A 19174-nucleotide genomic window follows, 5' to 3' on the forward strand; every position below is an offset into this window, starting at 1 on the left:
GGACACTTGCTCAGTCCTGTCCCTCAGTGGGACCCATTAAAACTTCAAGAAACTTTGGAGTTTGATTGTGACTTTGAATTCCTGAGAGGTTTCTTCATCTCCCTCTCAGGACTGATGTTCAGGGCCTCAGCACCAGAGCCCCGAGAGGGTCATTACAGTCCTTGTGCTGTGTCTGTGCTGCTGAGCCGGGCTGGGCTCCTGGCACAGAGGCAGCTCCTGGCAAGCGGCAGCGCTGCACAGAGACAGCTCTGGCCAGGAGCAGCTCCTGGGCACAGCCCAGCAGGGCTGGGCCACTGCCTGCAGCCAGCCCGGGCACAGCACAGAGGCACAGAGAGCTTCAGTCAGTCAGGACTGGGAAGATGCTGAGAAGTGACTGCGCGAGAATCATGGCCAGCCCTTGACACAGGAAGCCTCTGGCTGCAGGACAAGGCAGCTGCAGCTCCTGCAGTGATCTCCTCAAGCTGCAACATCCCAATGCCTACAGATTCTGTAAGTCCATCCTCTGATTATCTCCTGGCTACAGCAGCCAGGGGTGCCCAGGGCTGTCCTGCAGAGCAGGGTCCTGCAGCCCAGGGCGCTGAGCTGGGGCAGGGACTCTGCTGCCTGCCAGGGGCAGCTCTCAGCCGGCCCGGGGAGCTGCTCTCAGTGCTGGGGGACAAGGTGTGGGTGGAAGGAGACAGCTGGTCAGCCTTGCAAGTGTTCTTCTTGTGTGGTGGGGATGCTGCATTGTTCAGGACTACTCCCAGCAGGACATTTAACCCCAGGATATTCCCTAGTAGATTATACAGGGAGCACAGCAAGGCAGGGAAGGCATAAAAGGGAAGAATCCTGATTTTTAAATCGACTGCTCTGGGTTGTCTGGAAGGGAAATTGCACATGGATAATTCATCTCTCAGTTGAGGTTGAGAAAAATCCAAACAATTTTCTCTGACATCTGAAGAAACCGGGCAGTGACAGAAATCAGCACAGGGTCCCTTCCAGGCAGCATCAGCATCTCTTTTGCAGCCTCCTCAGGGGTGTTCTGACTTTGCCATCAGAGCCTGCAGAGCCAGAGCTGCCCCTGGGCAGTGGCCTGGGCTGGGAGGGGTCTGCAGGGCAGAGCTGAGCCCCCAGGGCCGGGCTGGGCTCTGGCAGCACTGGCAGGGCCCAGGCCTGGGCACAGGGAGCAGCTGCTGGCAGGGACAGCCCCAGGCAGCAGAGCCCTGGGCAGGCAGTGGGGGGAAAGTGCCACCAAGCTGGGCTGGGATATTGAAAGTCCTCTGCAAAGCCAACTATTCCATGATTACTTTTTCACAGATGCCCATGGCCAGAGGCAGCAAATGTCCAACAGCAGCTCCATCAGCCACTTCCTCCTGCTGCCATTGGCAGACACGCGGCAGCTGCAGCTCCTGCACTTCTGCCTCTTCCTGGGCATCTCCCTGGCTGCCCTCCTGGGCAACGGCCTCATCATCAGCGCCGTAGCCTGCGGCCAGCACCTGCACAGCCCCATGTTCTTCTTCCTGCTCAGCCTGGCCCTCACCGACCTGGGCTCCATCTGCACCACTGTCCCCAAAGCCATGCACAATTCCCTCTGGGGCACCAGCCACATCTCCTACTCAGCATGTGCTGCTCAGCTCTTTTGCTTTCTGTTCTTCATCTCAGCAGAGTATTGTCTCCTCACCTTCATGTGCTACGACCGCTACTTGTCCATCTGCAAACCCCTGCACTACAGGACCCTCCTGGGCAGCAGAGCTTGTGCCCACATGGCAGCAGCTGCCTGGGGCAGTGCCTTTCTCAATGCTCTGCTGCACATGGCCAATACATTTTCCCTGCCCCTGTGCCAGGGCAATGCCCTGGGCCAGTTCTTCTGTGAAATCCCACACATCCTCAAGCTCTCCTGCTCACACTCCAACCTCAGGGAGCTTCTGCTTATTGTGCTGAGTGCTCTTCTGTATTTTGGCTGTTTTGTGTTCATGGTTTTCTCCTATGTGCAGATCTTCAGGGCCGTGCTGAGGATCCCCTCGGAGCAGGGACAAAGGCAAAAAGCCTTTTCCACGTGCCTCCCTCACCTGGCCGTGCTCTCCCTGTTCCTCAGCACTGAAGCATTTGCCTACCTGAAGCCCCCCTCCATCTCCTCCCCCTCCCTGGATCTGGCCCTGTCACTTCTGTACTCGGTGCTGCCTCCAGCCCTGAACCCCCTCATCTACAGCCTGAGATACCAGGAGCTCAAGGCTGCAGTGTGGACATTGATGGCTGGACGATTTAAGAAACATTAAACTGCTGGCCAATTTTTGCAAATCACTTGTAATAAAACTCATCATTGATAGTTCTTGTTGGTTTGGTTCTGGGGTTATTTTTTCTGTCTTCACTTATTTATTGTTTTCCACAAAGCAAGGGCAATATTTCTTCCATTTCTCCTTTTGTTTCTCTCCACCTTGGCTGTGGCCCCAGCCTGTGTCAATGAGGAGCTGTGCTCTCGGTGCCTTTAAATGAACTCAAGGATCTGCCAGCAAAGTTTCCAGCAGAGATGCCCCTTTAGTTGCCTTGTGTGGAGTTGCAGCAGCAATGTCTGTGTGCAGAGCTGGGGGCAGCTCAGGGGGGCACAGCAGCTGTGGCCAGGAGCAGCAGCCCTTGGTGCTGCCAGTGCTGCTCCCGTGCCACTGCCCCGCTGCCCTCCTGCCCCTCGTGTTGCTGCAGGGCCTGAGTGCTCTGGGGCTCGCTCCCAGCCCTGGGCTGGCAGTGCCGGGGCTGCAGCAGGGACAGGCCATGGGCACTGCTGGGGCAGCGCTGACGCCTCAGGGCAGGGCCTGGAGGCTCCAGGCTCCTTGCCCGGGCTCTCTCAAGAGCACGCCCAGGCCAGTGCTCAGCAGAGAAAACCCCCGTGAGCAGCCCCAGGGTGGCCGTGGGCAGGGTGGGGGCAACCAGCAGGGCTGGTGCTCTGCAGGGTCCCTGGGGGAGCCGGGAAGGAGCAGCAGAGCAGGGCCTGATCCATCCCCCCTGCGCTGGACACCCCAGGGCAGCGTCCCAGAGCGGCCTCATGCAGCTGCCAGCAACATCCCCCCTCTGCGGCCCTGGCCTCTGCTCAGCTCCCAGAGGGGCTGGATCCTTGCAGGCACACACACAGCAGGACTGGCTCAGGAGCCCCTGTTTGCACTGCACAGCCCAGGCGTGAGCACCCCACGCTGTTGCTGTGGGGAGATGAACCTGAGTGAGCACAAATGCCATCAGCCCCTGGGGGCCAGCAAGGGCTGGGGGACGGCAGGGAAACCTCTCAGCTTTGTCGGGGCCTCTCAAGTCAGCCACAAAGTTTGTTCCCATCAGCTCTGAGTTTCCTGTCCCACTGCAGACGTTGTTGCTCAGAGCCAGGGCTGCCTGGCAGCCACCCCCAAACAGCCCTGAGCCTTTCCTCTGCTTCACCTTTGCTTTCTTTCCTCTTTCCTGATCCACATTTCTTGCTCTTGCCCATCCCTGTCCCCTCCCCTGCAAACAGCCCAGCCCTGTTTGCCCTTTCCTCTCTGGCCCCACTCCCCATTTCAGTTGCTGCCTCGGCACCATGGGAACGTCCCTTGGGGAGCAGGATCATCCTACAAGTGCTGCAGGAATTGTCTGCAGGGCCCTGCAATGCCTCGAGCTGTTCCCTTGCCAGAGGCACCACAGGCCAGGGGGGCACATCTGGGCTGCTGTGTCTGGCTGTGGGGCTCCCTGTTGTGGGGCAGGGAGGAGGAGCTGGAGAGGCTCTGCAGGACTGACAGGATGGGCTTTGGGGCCCGTGTGGAGAAGCTGAGGGACAGGGGCTGCTGGACCTTCTGAAGAGGAGGCCCAGGGCTCATCCTGCAGCTCCTTCAAGGGGGGTTTCAGAGAATCCCAGAATCAACCAGGCTGGAAAACACCTTGGACATCATCAAGCCCAAGCCGTGCCCTGACACCTCCTTGTCTCCCCTGAGCCTCCTCTTCTCCAGGATAAACAACCCCAGCTCCCTCAGCCGCTCCTCACAGCACTTGTGCTCCAGACCCCTCACCAGCCTTGTTGCCCTTCTCTGGACACGCTCCAGCCCCTCAGTGCCCTTCCTAAATTGGGGGCCCAGAACTGGACACAGCACTCGAGGTGCAGCCTCACCAGCGCCCAGTCCAGGGGAAGAATCCCTGCCCTGGTCCTGCTGGCCACTCCATTCCTGATCCAGGCCAGGAGCCAATGGCCTTCTTGGCCACGTGGGCACACTGCTGGCTCATGTCCAGCCTGCTGTCCATCAGTGCCCCCAGGTCCCTTTCTGCCTGGCCGCTGTCCAGCCACTCTGTCCCCAGCCTGTAGCGCTGCAGGGGTTGTTGTGGCCAAAGTGCAGGACCTGGCACTTGGTCTTGTTGAAGCTCCCATGGTTGGATTTGGGCCCTGGATCCAGCCTGTGCAGGTCCCTGTGCAGAGCCCTCCTACCCTCCAGCAGATCCACACTCGCACCCAGCTTGGTGTCATCTGCAGATTTGCTGGTGGTGGACTCAATGCCCTCATCCAGATCATCAATGAAGACACTGAAATCCACGCTGGCTGGGTCTGATCCCACGGCCACCCTGCAGATGCCATGGGATAGCACTCAGGGTGATCTGTTCCATAACCTTGCCCGGCACCGAGGTCAGGCTGACAGGCCTGGAGTTGCCCAGATCCTCCTTCCAGCCCTTCTTGTGGATGGGCTCACATTGGCACCTCCAGTCCTCTGGGAGCTCCCCGGTGAGCCAGGGCTGATGGTAAAGGATGGAGAGCAGCTTGGGGAGCTCATCCAGCAGCTCCCTCATCCCCCTAGGATGGATCCCATCTGCTCCCAGAGACACCTGTGAGCATCTGAGTGGCTCAGCAGTCACCAGCTGCTTCCTCCTGGATTACAGGGGCTGAGGTTGCTGCTGAATTTTACTTCTGCAGAGGCTTCTTCAGCCTTCAGCTCTTCAGGTCAGGAATTCAGTGCCAAAGGACCATTAACATTCAAAACACCCTAACAGGACAGGCCCCCGGAATCATTTGTGGTTAATTAGAGCGATTCCGGAAGTGTTTTCAAAGTGAACATATTATATTAAAAAATTAATGAAATGGTATCTTTTTCCACAGTTTATTCTTTTCCTGTTTATACATTAACAATTCAAAACACCCTAACAGGACAAGCCCCTGGGAATCATTTCTGCCTTCAATTCTTTTGTGGTTAATTAGACAGATTTCAGAAGTCTATTCAAAGAGAATGTACTGTGGTAACAATACAAGGAGAAATGATTTCTCTTCTGTGCCCTGTTTACCTTCTTCCTTTTATACACTGATATCGGGGATCTCCAGCTGATATTGATCCTGGCTCCTCCTAATGCAGTCGGAATAGATCTGAACATCAAGGCCCTTTATGGCTGACAATCAATCACACTTTGTCCCTACCCCCACCCCACCATTTCCCTCATCCAACCCCTGGCACTCAGAGCAGCCTCGTGCAAATCTGAGCTTCCTCCACTCCCACTGAGGGACAGGACTGAGAAAGTGTCCCCAGGTTCCAGTCAGAGCAGAACACTGCAGGCAGTGATGACAAGAGGGGGACAAGCAAGGGAAAGGTGTCTCTGATGCTGAGCAAAGCTGGATGTGTTTCAGGAATGCAAAGGGCCAAGGCCTGAGCCCCAGCCCCTGGCAAGGCAGATCCTGTCCCTCCCTCAGTGCTCAGGGCTCTTGCCGGGGCACTGGGATGTGGGGATGGGCAGTGCCAAGGGCAGCACCATGGGGTGGCCCCTGCCAGGCTGCTGAGCAGGGACAAGGAGGCCCTGAGGCCCCAGGGCTGCAAGGGTCCCTTGTCTCCTGCTGGCCTCAGGGCCAGGGCCAGCAGCCGTGGCCCAAGTGCTGCACAAGTTGGCTCTGTCAGGGCCTTGCAGCTGCTGCCCATCCCTCTGCCCTCTCCAGCCCAGGCTGTGCCACGCTGTCCCTGCCCTGCGCCTCTGTCCCTGCAGGCTGTCCTCATCCCCCCGGCTGCCCCACCTGGCTGGCCCCTTCCTTTGCTGGCAGCTCTGCCTCCTGCCTGCCTCTGCCTTGGCACACAAAGCCTTGCGCTTGATACCAAAAGGGTTCATTCCATTTTTACCGTGTCTGTGAACTTTTAGCAGAGGAACAAGGCATGCAGAGGCTGCTTTCCCAGCAGGTACGGTTGGACGAGAAGAAGAAGACACCTGGCTCAAGGGCGCAGTGCTAGAAAAAACAAGGACTGAATCTGGGAACTTGGGGTGGGTTTTAAGGAAATGGGTGAATTGTAATACGCATGTAGCGACTGTATGTGAGCAACACACTTGTAGAGTCACGTGTCCACGTGAGGTTAGGAGTTATCCCCTGCTGGAGCTCAGGCCTGAATAAATGATGCTCTCTTTAACACCAAATCAGTGTTAAGGAGTCTTATGCTGATATTTTGGAGATTTGGTGACATCAAGGCCTCACCGAACCCCAGGGTAAACTGTGACGACATGGAACCTCATGAAAGCAAGGGGCCATTTTGGCACTTTGTTGCCTCATGCAAGTAGGAGCCATTGTGACACAATGGGGCCACATGGAGCCAAGGGGCCACTGTGACACTGAGAAACTTCATGGAAGCAAAAGTACATTGTGACAGACAAAGGCCTCGTGGAACCAAGGGTCCATTGTGATACTGCAGGGCCTTGTGGAACCAAGGAGAACATTGTGACACAACAGGGCTGCATGGAATGAAGGGTCCATTGTCATAGTGCAGATCCAAGGATCCATGGTGGCACTGTGGAACCAAGGAGATGGTTGTTGACAGTATGAACACTCATGGAACCATGAGCCACTGTGACACAGAGTGGCCACATGGAGCCAATGGGCCATTGTGACTCTGCAGCTCGAAGGAGACCCTTGTGACTGAGGAACCTCATGGAACCAAGGGTCCATTGTGACCCTGTGGGGCCCTGTGGAACCAAGGGGACCACAGTGACATTGCAGGGCTTCATGGAACAATGGAGACCATGATGACACTTTGGGACCCACTGGAGCCATGGGGCCATTGTGACACTGCAGAGCTTCCTATAACCAAGGGGCCATTATAGCACGGCAGGGCCTCATGGAATCAAGGGGACCATTGTGACATTATCGGGTTCCATGGGACCAAGGGTCCATTGTGGCACAGTGGTGCCTCATGAAACCAAAGGGTCATTTTGACACTTTGAGGCCTTGTGAAACCAAAGGACCCTTGTGGCACTTCAGGGCCTTGTGGAACCAACGTCGCCATAGTGATCCTGTGGGGCTCAATGGAACCAAGGGGCCCTTGTGACACTGTGGGGTCTCATGGAACCAATGGTCGACTGTGACACTGCAGGGCCTTATGGAATCACGGAGACTGTTGTGACACCACAGGCCCCATGGAACCAAGGGGCCATTGTGACACTTTGCAGCCCCATGGAACCAAGGAGTCCATTGTGACACTACAAGGCCCCATGGAAATAATGATTCATGTAACGGTGTGGGGACGCATGGAATCAAAAGTCCATTGTGATATTGCGGGGCCTCATGGAATTCTGAAGACCATTATGACACTTCAAGGCCTCCTTGAATCAAGGGGCTCTGCAGGACCTTGTGGAACCAAGGAACCTTCTGACATTGTGAATCCCCATGGAACCAAGAGTCCATTGTGATACTGTGGTACCAAGGAGACCCCTGTGACACTGCAAGGCCCCATGGAAGCAAGAGGGAACCACTGGGACACTGTGGGGCCCCATGGAAACAAGGGGCCAGTGTGACACAGCAGGGCCTCATGGAACCAAGGACCCAATATGACACCAACATTGTGACACTGTGGGGCCCCGTGGATCCGAGGGAACAGGTAACAGGTGTGGTTGGCTTGGCCTGACTGCTCCAACTGACCTTGGCATGTCAAGGGTCTCTTTCATGTGCCCCTGAAACCCTGGGGCTCTGGGCTTTCCTTCAAAGGGAAAAGAACAGTTCTTCTCATCCAGGTGCCCATGGCTGAAATGAGATTCTGCCTCCAAAATTCCCTATATCCAGGGATTGCTCCCAGACAAAAGCTGCCAGTACCAACAAGTCTGGCTGCCCTTGGCTTCCTGAGAGCTGGCTCTCACCTGCCTTCACACACTGGGGCTCTGGGCTTTCCTTCCTATAGAAAAGAACCGTCCCTCCTGTGCAGGCACCCATGGCCAAAACTGGTACTTCTCCTCCAAAATTGCCTATATGCAAGGGTTTCTCCCAGACAAAAGCTGCCAGGACAGACAGCTCTGGCTGGCCTTGGCCTCTGGTTGCTGCCTCTAATCTGCCCCTGAAACACCAGGGCTATGTGCTCTCCTTCCTATGGGAAAGAACTGGCCTTCTCATCCAGGTGTTGGGAGAGTCCCAGACTGGTCAGGCTCAGCAGGGAAGGGCATGTGGCAAATCCTCCTGCAGCCATTGCAGGCCCTGGCAGGACAAAGCAGGGATTGCAGAAGCCCTGTGGGAGGGCAAAGAAGGGCATGTTGTGTGCCCAGACTCCAGCCAGGCCTGTGCCAGGCTCTGCGGGGGTCTCCTCAGAGCCAGGTTGGTGGGAGCTGGGCTGAAGAAGTGGAACATGGGGTGGGTGGGAATTGGGCTGAACAATGAGGGTCAAATGTCAGCCATGGTCCAGAGTCCTCTTGGCAGCCACTCCCTGGTGCCATCCCTCAGTGGCCAGCCCTTGGCCACCACTGGGGAACATTTCTATTATCTTTGCAATGGGATGAAATGCACTTTCAATGCCTTTGTGGATGCTGCCAAGTTGCAGGGAGTCTGTGACCAAACTCATCTCGTTAATGGTGACTGCAAAACATAATTGGGCAAGAGGTCTGAGTTGGATCAATTTCTCTTGCTATCAGGTGCCAACCAAGCCACAAGAAATGGAAGAAAATACTTATGTATCAGAAGAAAGGCAGTTCAATAGGGAAAAAACCAAAACCCAACCAAAAATACCAAAGCAAAACCCACCCACAACCACACAAAAACCCCACAAACAAACCAACCACAAAAAGCAAAAGCCACAAACAGAACCAAAACAAATGCACAGGAAATCTCCTATCAGCAGAAAATGTTCAACCACCTTGTGGCAGGAGAGGGTTGTGTATGTGTAGGTGCTGTTTGAAAGAAAAATGTCTTACAAAAGAAATTAATGCCCTCCACCTCCTGCTTCTCTCAGTTTCTTGCCGATCATGGTGTGACACGGAATGGAACATCCCTTGGGTCAGTCCAGCCCAGCTGTCCCATCCCTGTTCCCTTGGGAACACTTGCCCACCCCAAGCCCATTGGCTGGGGGGGGTTGCAGACACCCCTCATGTGGGGCGAGCAGTGTGACAAGGACAGTAGGACAGAACAACATTAACTCTGATCAAGGACAGTGGGACAGAACAGCACAGCCTTGGAGAAATAGATAGGACTTGTGATAAGGGGTACATCTATGTCCAATAAAGTCCAAGGAAGTGGGGATAGCTAATGAATATGTGATCAGTGTGTCTGATATAAACTCTGTCCACTCCATGCTCAGTGCACTCAAATGCATGAAGGATCACGCGAGTGACCACCATGCTGTAATAAAGAATAGCTGCTTTCAAATCCTCCAAACTGTGTGAGAAGGTTTCTCTCCAGCAGATTTCAGTAGCAGTGGTGCCCTTGACTCCATGATGCCCCACAGGTTCACAATGGCTCCTTGGTTTCAGGAGGCCCTGCTGTACAACAATGGAGCCTTGGTTCCCTTAGGGTCCATACTGTCCAAATGGCCTCCTTGGTTCTGCTCTGCCACAATGCTCTCCTTGGTTCCACGAGGCCTTGGCGTGTCACAACAGCCCCTTGGTTCCATGAAGCGCCGTAGTGTCCCCGTGGTCTCTTGGATCCGCAGTATCGCAATTGGTTTCAAGCAGCCCCGCTGTGTCACAATGAATATTTGGTTCCACAGGGCCCCGCTGTGTCACAATGGCTCCATGGCTTCATGTGGCCCCACAGTGTCACAATGGCCCCTTGGTTCCATAGGTTTTCTATTGTAACAATGGACTCCTTGGTTGTATGAGCTCCCCTGCTTTTTGCAGAGGTGTCTTTGGTTCCAACAAGGTCCAGCTGTGTCTCAGTGCACCCTGGCTTCCATGCGCATCTGGAGTATCACAAAGGCTCCTTGGTTCCACGAGGTCCTGCTGTGTCACAATGGATCCTGTGCTCCATGAGGCCCTACAAAGTCATCATGGAGCCTTGGTTCCATGTGGTTCCATTGTGTCCCACTGGTCGCCTTGGTTCCATGAGTTTCCTTAGTGTCACAATGCTCTCCATGCTTCCATGAGGCCCTGCTTTGCAAAATAGTTCCGTTGTGTCCATGAGGCCCCGCTGTGTCCCAATGGACGTATGGTTCCATGAGGTTCCGTGCTGTCCCCATGGTCTTCTTGAATCCGCAGTGTAACAATGGACCATTGGTTCCATGCAGCCTGCAGTGTCACAATGGGCTCCTTGATTCCATGATTCCCCGCGGTGTCACTAAGTCAAGGTTCTAGAAGGTTAAATTCTAACTAAGGGTTAGAAGAAATTTTTATAATTAAGTTATAGAGTAGAGAAACAAAAGGTAAGTTAATGATTAGTAGATTCCTAAGCCAGAGCTAAGGGATGTATTATTGGCCATGATATTTTGTTTAAAGTTTTGTTTGTAGGAGGAGACAGAATAAATGAACTGTCATCAAAACAAATTGAAACTAATTGAAACTAATTGAAACCAATGGAACCAAGAACAGCACCTGGGTTTCTTAATAATTAATCAAAAATAGGAGATCTTGGGCTGCGCCAAGAGGTCATGAAGGCCTGCCAACAGCAAGAAGGTAAAAAGGTCACCGTGTGGAAGACATTCCTGACTTCATCTTTCAGGACCACTGACCGAAATGGAGACCACCGACCCAATTCAAGAGAGAAATTGTGCATGCGTGAAAGACCAATGATCGCATTTTAATATGAAGCTGAGGATGGGAGGTGCTGGGGTCATACATATGTAGAAGATGTAAAACTTTGAGTAATAAATAGAGAACAGAGAACCTTGTACTTGGCTGGCATGTCTTTAGGAGGCTGCTCCCATGCCGCCCGCCGGTGCCTGAATAAACACACCACTTTCTAACTTTAATTAGTTAGAGGGTCTTTTGTCCATGGATATCGGGATTTAACGAATCATTCTGGCGAGCCAGCCAGGAGAAAGTTCTGTTTGGCTGTGAGACCAGCCCAGGCTGGTGGACCCCTCGGAGCACCCCCAGGATATTCCTGGAGAGAGGGCTCCGCTGCCCGGATTGTCCATCCAGCAACAGACAAGGACTCCTGACTACTGAAACTCCGGACAATACGGTGTGTTTAAAGAAACTCCTGGAGCAGTGGAACAGTGACCTGTAAGGCGTACGTGTGGTCATGAAAGTCCATTGGTCAGTCGGAGGGAGACGTCCCACGCACAGCTGGTGCCTGTGTAGTGTGCCTGCAAGCTGCACTGGTGTCCAGTGGCCGGCTAAAGGCCACTTGTGGAGCTGCGGTGCCGGGCCAGGGAGGCTCAGGCAGTGCCTGTCAGGAGAGGGGATTTTGCCGTTTGTTGTGCCGTGGAGGGCTTGGTTTTGGTTTGCTCGCAATTCGGGGCCAGCAGTTTTAAAGGCAAATGCTTGTTTGTTGTGCCGTAGAGGGCACAGTTGTTTATGCTGTTGTGGGTGTGTTCTAAGTTTGCTGTGCCATAGAAAGCTTGTTTGCTCCCAATTCGGGGCTAGCAGTTGTTAAGGTAAATCCCTGTTTGTAGTGCCGTAGAGAGCACAGGTTGTCAGCAGGGGCTAGGGTTGTTGTGCCATAGAGGGCACGGGTGTTTATGGTGTGGGGAGCGTGTTTTAACTGTGTGAACTGATGTGTGAGGGTTTGTTGAGACGTGCTTAGCACAGAGCAAGAGAAGAGTTTGGAGCCACAACGAGGTGGCCGGAGAAAGATGAAGCGTGTATGGTGAATGTTTGAAAGTGAACGCTGTGTGCTGTGTTTTTACTGTAATTGTGGGGTGTATATCTGGTTATGAGGGGACGGTGTCGGCTGTAACACCCGGTGTTCACGCTATAAGGGCCTGGACCCTAAGAAGTGATAGAGACAGCGTTGCTGTCTGAGGTGCATTTTACAGGTAATACCACCATCCTGTGTCAAAAGTTATAATTGCAGCCGAAGCAGAAAGGAAGTTTAGGTTTGAGTTGTGTTGGTAAATTGCCCAAGTCATAACAAAAGTGAGTTTTGTACCAGATGTTATTATTGTTTTGTAACCCAGTGCAGAATGTGCAGTCAGTATTGACAGCCCTTTAAGTTGATTTTAACCTGAGCTGTGGACTGTGCAGAAAGGGCTGTAAGAGAAAGTAATGGGAAGCAGCCAGAGTAAAGAGATCCCTCAAACTAGTCCTCTAAGATGTATTCTGACACACTGGAAAGAATTAATGGGTTGTGGTGGTACAGAAAACAAAAAGACTCTTCTCAGGTTTGCACACGATGGTGGCCACTTTATAAGCTCAAAGAAGGTGTTAGATGGCACCAGCTGGAACTGTAGATTATGAGACCCTGTAGGTACTCTGTCTGGGGGGGTTCGGTGCAGGTTCGGACGGTCGGGACGGATGGATGGAGACGAGAGATCTCTGCAGTCAGATCTTGGAACATGCGGTTTATTGCAAAGGGCGTGGGTACAGGGGCACTGCTTAGAGCTGCAGCTGGCAGCTCTGAGCAGGCCCAAGAGAGCAAGAGAGTAAGCGGGTAAGCAAAGAGAGAATAGTAAGAGTCTATAGTAAGAGAGTCTAGTAAGAGTCTATAGTAAGAGTCTATAGTAAGAGTCTAGTAAGAGCGTAGTACGAGTCTAGTAAGAGTGTCTGAAGTCCTGGTTACAATACAATAAATCATCTTCTGTACTGAATATTCTAATTGTCACTAACCAATCTAATACAAGATACAAATCCTATAGCATTTACATACAGCCTATGAGAGTTCTTATATTACCATAGAGTGTTACATCTTAACTTCTAAAAACTACTCTTTGGACCCCTTCTGCTGAGCTAGTAGGGTCTGCTCTGACCCTTGGACCTGCCTGCAAGCAGAGGGTATTGTTCAATCAAGAGGGGATTACCTTCAGTTGGCCATACCATTGTTTTCCAGTTGTTCAGTAACTAAGACTTGGTATCTCAAAGGTGGCTTTCATTTCGATGTTGCTTATAGTTTTCATATTCCCAAAATCTTTTGTCAGGCAATCATATTTATAAGGCTTTCCTGTTTCATCTTCCCCAACATCTCCCCCGTTCCGATGAACAACTAAGATATTAGACACAGTCCTACTCGTCATTTTTTGCACACACTGAAGTATACAAGGTACTGCTACTAAAACTATAATTATTACTACTAGAATAATCAAGCCTATTTTTCAGAGTTCCCTTAGCCAAGGTGCAAAGCTCCAACCATTAAACAAACTGTCTAGCCAAGACAGGTTATCTGTTGTAATTTGGTTAGCTAGGTCCCTTAGGTTTTGTAACTGTACTAAAACCTTCTGGGAAAGGCACTCTATAAGTTGAGAAAGGTTTGTCAGGGCTTGTGTCAGACAGACAGATGGTATCGGAGCCTGCAGATTTGGCTAAAGCAACCCAAACATTTGTCTTTGGTTGATTTACAGGTAAAGCTTCACTGCAAAAACAAAAACAAAAGGTAAAAAATAACATGCATCTACACAAATAATACTAGAACTCCATTCTTTTCTTGAGCCGTTTCTGGCAGACGATCTTCTCTCAGTGGTTCTGCCTAGTTCACATTTGGGTGACGGCTTCTCGGCTTCCACTCACGGGGTCACTGGCTGAAGTGGAACCGACAGCAGGCTTTGATGCGTGGTACAGCTTCACCTTCTTTGCTGGAATCCACTTGGTTCCTTCACCTGTGGAGAGACATGCAAATCCCTTTCCCCACATTATGAGATTGTATGGTCCTTCTATTTTTCCTGATTCTAGAATCTTAATTAAAACTGGGGGGTGTTTTTTCAGTTTTGCTTTTTTATTGTTCAAGAAATATCTGAAAATGGGGGGATCAGGCTCTTCTGCAGAGCTGTTCAAGAAATTAAAAACATACAAGGCTTTATTCAACCTTCTTTGAGGTGTAGCCTGGGCTTTTCCCCCTTTCTGTTGATTTAAAATGCGTTTTAAAGTTTGATGTGTTCCTTTTAGGGTACTTTTTAGCAGTTGTTTAAGATACAGTGAGCAAATGCCACTGTATCTTACAGCCCTTTTTAGTTCTTTAATTTCAAGAGTGGGGATGGGAGCCCACGTTTTAGGACTGTTAGGCTGTTGGCTAGCTATCACAGGCTTAGCTAATAGACTTTCATCTTTATAGATTTGGAGTCTTATTTCATGCCAATCTGTTAATTGAGCATAATCTGAGCACTTTGGAGGATTTTTTGATTCAGAAGGTAGCGCTGACAAACTCTCAGAACTCGCTTTCTCTCTATGGGTTGCGGAGTCTGTCCCAAACACTGGGGGGACAGTGAACCTGTTTGGGAACAGACTTAATTCTTTTTCGGAATTGTTTTGTATTGGGATTAAGGTGTTGGCATTTGCAGGGGCAAAATAGTTCTCAGTCTGTCCTGTATTTATAAAAGCAGGTGTCATATTCCACCCTCCCCCTCCTCGTTGCACGGCTTGTGTGCCTGGCTGTGGCAGTGCGATCGATTGGTGATACAAAGTAGTCCCATTCGGTGCCAGGAGCGCGGAGGGCGATAGCGCGGCTGGGTGTTCGAGGGAGTGCGGGCGTGATTCGGTGCTGCTTGGGTTGGCTCCGGGATGCGGCGGCGGAGGCAGGGGGGCAGGCGGCGGAGCCGCGGGAAGATGTGCGGCTGGTCCCGGGAGCAGTGCTGCGGTTGGAGGAGTGTGAGCGGAGTGATATCGCTGGTCCGGGGGTTGCAGCAATTGCGCATGCGTGGGTTGCGTCATCAGGGCAACGTGGCAGGCTGTGATGGCGGCAGTCCGTGTGGCGGGCGGTTCGGGCAGAGCGGGAGATGGCAGGACTGCAGAACCAGGGGCTGGGGCTGCGGCCGCGGTCGAGGGAGGGGGCGATGGGACGATCATGGATGCCGGTGGCGGTGGGACTGCACTATTTGGCAGCTGAGAAGCGGGAGGCTGCGGTGGATACAGCAGGGTGCGGTCTGGGGCCACGGAGGCGGGCGGCGGCGGCAGAGCTGCTCTGTCGGCAGGAGATGGTCTCGGGGCGGCGGGAGGCAGGAGGGCCGGCGGCTGGATCACGGCGTGCTGCCGCTGGGAGCTTGTAGGCTGGGCTGGGGTGGGTGGTGGTGCGGCGGGCAGGAACGACGCTGCCGGAGCGGCGGTGCCGGGAGACGGGGCTGGGGCAGCGGCAGGCACGGAGGGGGCTCCAGTCATCCGTGCAGACGCTGCGGCACCGGCACCAAGTGGCTCGCGGGGCTGGGGCGCTCCGCGTTCCAGCGCGAGCGATGGTGTGCCGGGATCGGGGGATTGCGCAGGGACGCCGGCAGGGACGGGAGTAGACATAGGCGTCTGTGCTGCCGCGGGGCCGGGGGACAGCTCGGGGCGTGCTGTGTGCGCTTGAACGGTAGGGTGAGGGGGCAGAGTTCCCGCGGCAACGTGTACCGGGGGCACCGGGGGCCCCAGCGCGGTCGTGACAGGCGCTGTCGGTACTGGTGGTTCGGGAGCGGCAGGAGACTGTGAAGACGCAGCAGCGACGGACGCGGATGGGCTATCAGCTACCACCGGCGCCGTGTCGGTGGCGGCAAGGGGGACCTGGGGGGCTGGAAGAAGGGTCGCCGCTTGGCTTTGCGGGGGGCCGGCTATAATGGCAGCCATGGCCATAACCGGCGCGGCTGGGGGAGCGGTAGCACCCGTAGCTAGCAGGGGGGTGGCCGCCGCCCCCGCCGGGGTATCGCCGGGGGGCGGGGCTACGAATATGCCAGCAGTGGGGGGTGGGGTAACAATGACGGCAGCAGCGGGGGGGCACGTGGGGGCAGGGGCAAGGGGCGGGGTCGCGGAGACGCTGACGGACGGGGTGATAGAAGCGAGGGGCGGGGCCGCGAAGACGCTGGAACCGAGGGCGGGAGCCGGGACAGCGGGGACGAGCGGGATGGGCGGGGGCGGGGATGGTGGGAGGGGCCGTAGGGTCCGGTGGGGTGGCTGGGGCCGGGGCAACGGGTGCCGGGACCGCGAGCGCGGGGGGGGGGGGGGGGGGGGCGGCGCGAGTCAGCCGGACCGCGGGTACTGGAGCCGCGAGGTCCGGCGGAGAGGCGGGGGCCGCGCCCCATTGCAGGCTCGCGGCGGCAAGGGGCGGGCTCGCAGCAGGAGCCGGGCTCGCAGCAGGAGCCGGGCTCGGCGGGGTGACTGCTGCGGGCGGCGCCTTCGCAGCAAACAGCTCCACCAGCGCTCTGCAAGCTGGGATCAGCTGCGCGGCGGCCATATCCCGGTAGGAGATATTATTAAAGAGCTTAACCCCAACTGTGTCCCAGAAGTCTCTTGTAAAGACGGCTGAACGGTCAACATTTGGGAAATTAATCAGAGTCCATTCTAAGAGGTTTTTTAGCTCCTGTTTAGGTAATTGTCTTGAACTAGAGCTTAGTAAATGCTTAAGTTGCTTATAGAGATCTCTGTCATGGGCAGAGTGCATTTGTCCCATTATCAGACCAGTATGATACTCACTTAGATGATGTCGCAGGAGCAGTGTCCTTGCTCAGAGGTCCGTCGTGGGGGCCTGGCCAGGCACTCCACTCGGCGCTCAGGACGCTGCTTTTGGGTCCTTTCTCAGAGCTCCGGTTTTAGGCGTCGCGTGGCAACGGCTTTCCGTGCTCAGGACCTCACGGGTGGGTCCGCACTGAGAGCTCCAGTGCGGGCGGTGCTGAGCACTACTCGCCTGTGCTCGGGGCACGCGGCAGGGTCCCTCCTTAGAGCTCCGGTCGGCACTGCTTAGCAGCGTGTCCGTGCTCGAGGGGTGCCACGGCAAACTTCCTCAAAGAGCTCCAGGGAGCCGCTGCACAGCAGTGGCCGCCTGTGCTTGAGGACTGCCAGGCAATTCCCTCCAAGAGCTCCAGGTAATCCCCGTGCTCGAGGGCTGCCTCGGCAGAATTATAGAGCTCCGGCTTTTACGATGCGCAGCAACGGTATGCCGTGCTCACGACACTTTCTAGGTGGCTATAACTGGTCTTTTAGTTACCGTCCATGGAGAAGTCTCCCACAGATGGAAAAAGCTGAACCGGGCCTTCAATCACATTGGGTGTCAGACTGTGGGTACTGGGTGTTCAGTCTGGACCGGGCATAGACGGACGGATGGATGGAGACGAGAGATCTCTGTAGTCAGATCTTGGAATATGCGGTTTATTGCAAAGGGCGTGGGTACAGGGGCACTGCTTAGAGCTGCAGCTGGCAGCTCTGAGCAGGCCCAAGAGAGCAAGAGAGTAAGTGGGTAAGTAAAGAGAGAGAGGGGGAGAGAGAGGAATGAGGGTGAAGAAGTAGTGAGAGAGAATGTGTGTAGAGTATAGTAAGAGTGAATAGTAAGAGTGTGTATAGTAAGAGTGTCTGAAGTCCTGGTTACAATACAATAAAGCATCTTCTGTACTGAATATTCTAATTGTCACTAACCAATCTAATACAAGATACAAATCCTCTAGTATTTACATACAGCCTATAAGAGTTCTTATATTACCATAGAGTGTTACATCTTAACTTCTAAAAACTACTCTTTGGACCCCTTCTGCTGAGCTAGTAGGGTCTGCTCTGACCCTTGGACCTGCCTGCAAGCAGAGGGTATTGTTCAATCAAGAGGGGATTACCTTCAGTTGGCCATACCATTGTTTTCCAGTTGTTCAGTAACTAAGACTTGGTATCTCAAAGGTGGCTTTCATTTCGATGTCGCTTATAGTTTTCATATTCCCAAAATCTTTTGTCAGGCAATCATATTTATAAGGCTTTCCTGTTTCATCTTCCCCAACAAGACCCTATTACAGCTTACGCTTTTTTTGAGAGGAGAGCAGAGATGGGAAGAAGTAACCTATGATGATTTATTTTTCTCCCTCTGAAACCACCTCGAGTGGCAGAGGGACTGTGGAATGAAGCCCCCTTCCTATCCCTTAGTATTGGCCCTAGAAAAGGATAATAAAATTAATAAGGGAAAGCCTAAAGGATGTTGCAGTACCTGTTCAAGAAACCAACGCTGCACACACCCTGATAAAGTGTATCCAGCTGACTCACTGGAGCAAGAGCTGGGGGATTTGTTTAAACCACCTCCTAAAAGAGAGGAATTGACTCCTACGTCACCCCCCACCTCATTTCCCAGGGGACCAGCTCCTATCCCAGCTCCTATCTCACCCCCCACTTCGATCTCAATCCCAACTCCAGCTTATGTTCCATCCCCCACTCCAATTAGAGCTATTACCATCTCAACTCCAGCTCCAGCTATAAGTACAGCTGAATCAACTCCAGTCCCAATTTTAGCTTCTGCTTCATTTTCCACTTCACCTATACCTGCTTGGAAAAAGACCCCTAAGGCTCTACTATTGCCCAGCAGTGACAGTGAGGGGGAAGTGCTGCTTTCCCCAGAGGGCCCTGTAGCATCCCAGACCCAGAAACAAGCTAAAGAAATCCTACAAGCACCTTTGAGAGAGGCAGTAAGTTCTGAGGGAAAAACAATGTTAGTTAAAATCCCTTTTTCTACAGTAGATCTGGAGGCTTGGGAAAAGATTGCTAAACGTTATCGGAGGGACCCAATAGGTGTTGCAAAGAAATTTAGATTCATGGTTAAACAACATAGACCTGACTGGTGAGATCTTCAAATTTTGCTAGGTGCTCTTACAGAGACAGGAAAAGGATTAGTTTTGAAAGCAGCAGGGAGTTTAGCAGAGGACGCTTGCAAAATAACCCAAATGAGAGTTAAGGATGTTTTTCCTCTCCAAGATGCGCAGTGGGATTCTAATGATGACAGTGACATGGAAAGATGAGAGGGTTACCAAGATTTCATAGCAAAGGCACTGGAGAGGGCAGTTCCTAAAACCATGAACTGCTCAGCCCTATATGCAATTAAGCAAGGTCCCTCTGTAACACCCTCTGAGTTTTTAGGACATTTGCGAGATGCAATGCGTCGTCATACGGCATTAGACCCCAAATCTGAGGAAGGGATGTAACACCTGGTGAGCTTATGTTTAGGACAATCTACAGGGGACAT

At 53.3% G+C, this 19174-nt stretch overlaps 1 protein-coding gene across 1 annotated transcript; it reads left to right on the forward strand.

Moving 5' to 3' along the window:
- Positions 1-1319: 1319 nt before the first annotated feature.
- LOC309583993 (olfactory receptor 14J1-like) lies at positions 1320-2255 on the forward strand (the record flags this gene model as incomplete). The annotated part of the gene is made up of 1 exon (XM_082299881.1): positions 1320-2255. The coding sequence occupies one exon, from the start codon at positions 1320-1322 to the stop codon at positions 2253-2255; it is 936 nt and encodes a 311-aa protein (XP_082156007.1).
- Positions 2256-19174: the final 16919 nt, after the last annotated feature.

This window comes from Coloeus monedula (assembly GCF_965178545.1).
Source record: "Coloeus monedula genome assembly, chromosome: 35".
Lineage (NCBI taxonomy): Eukaryota > Metazoa > Chordata > Aves > Passeriformes > Corvidae > Coloeus > Coloeus monedula.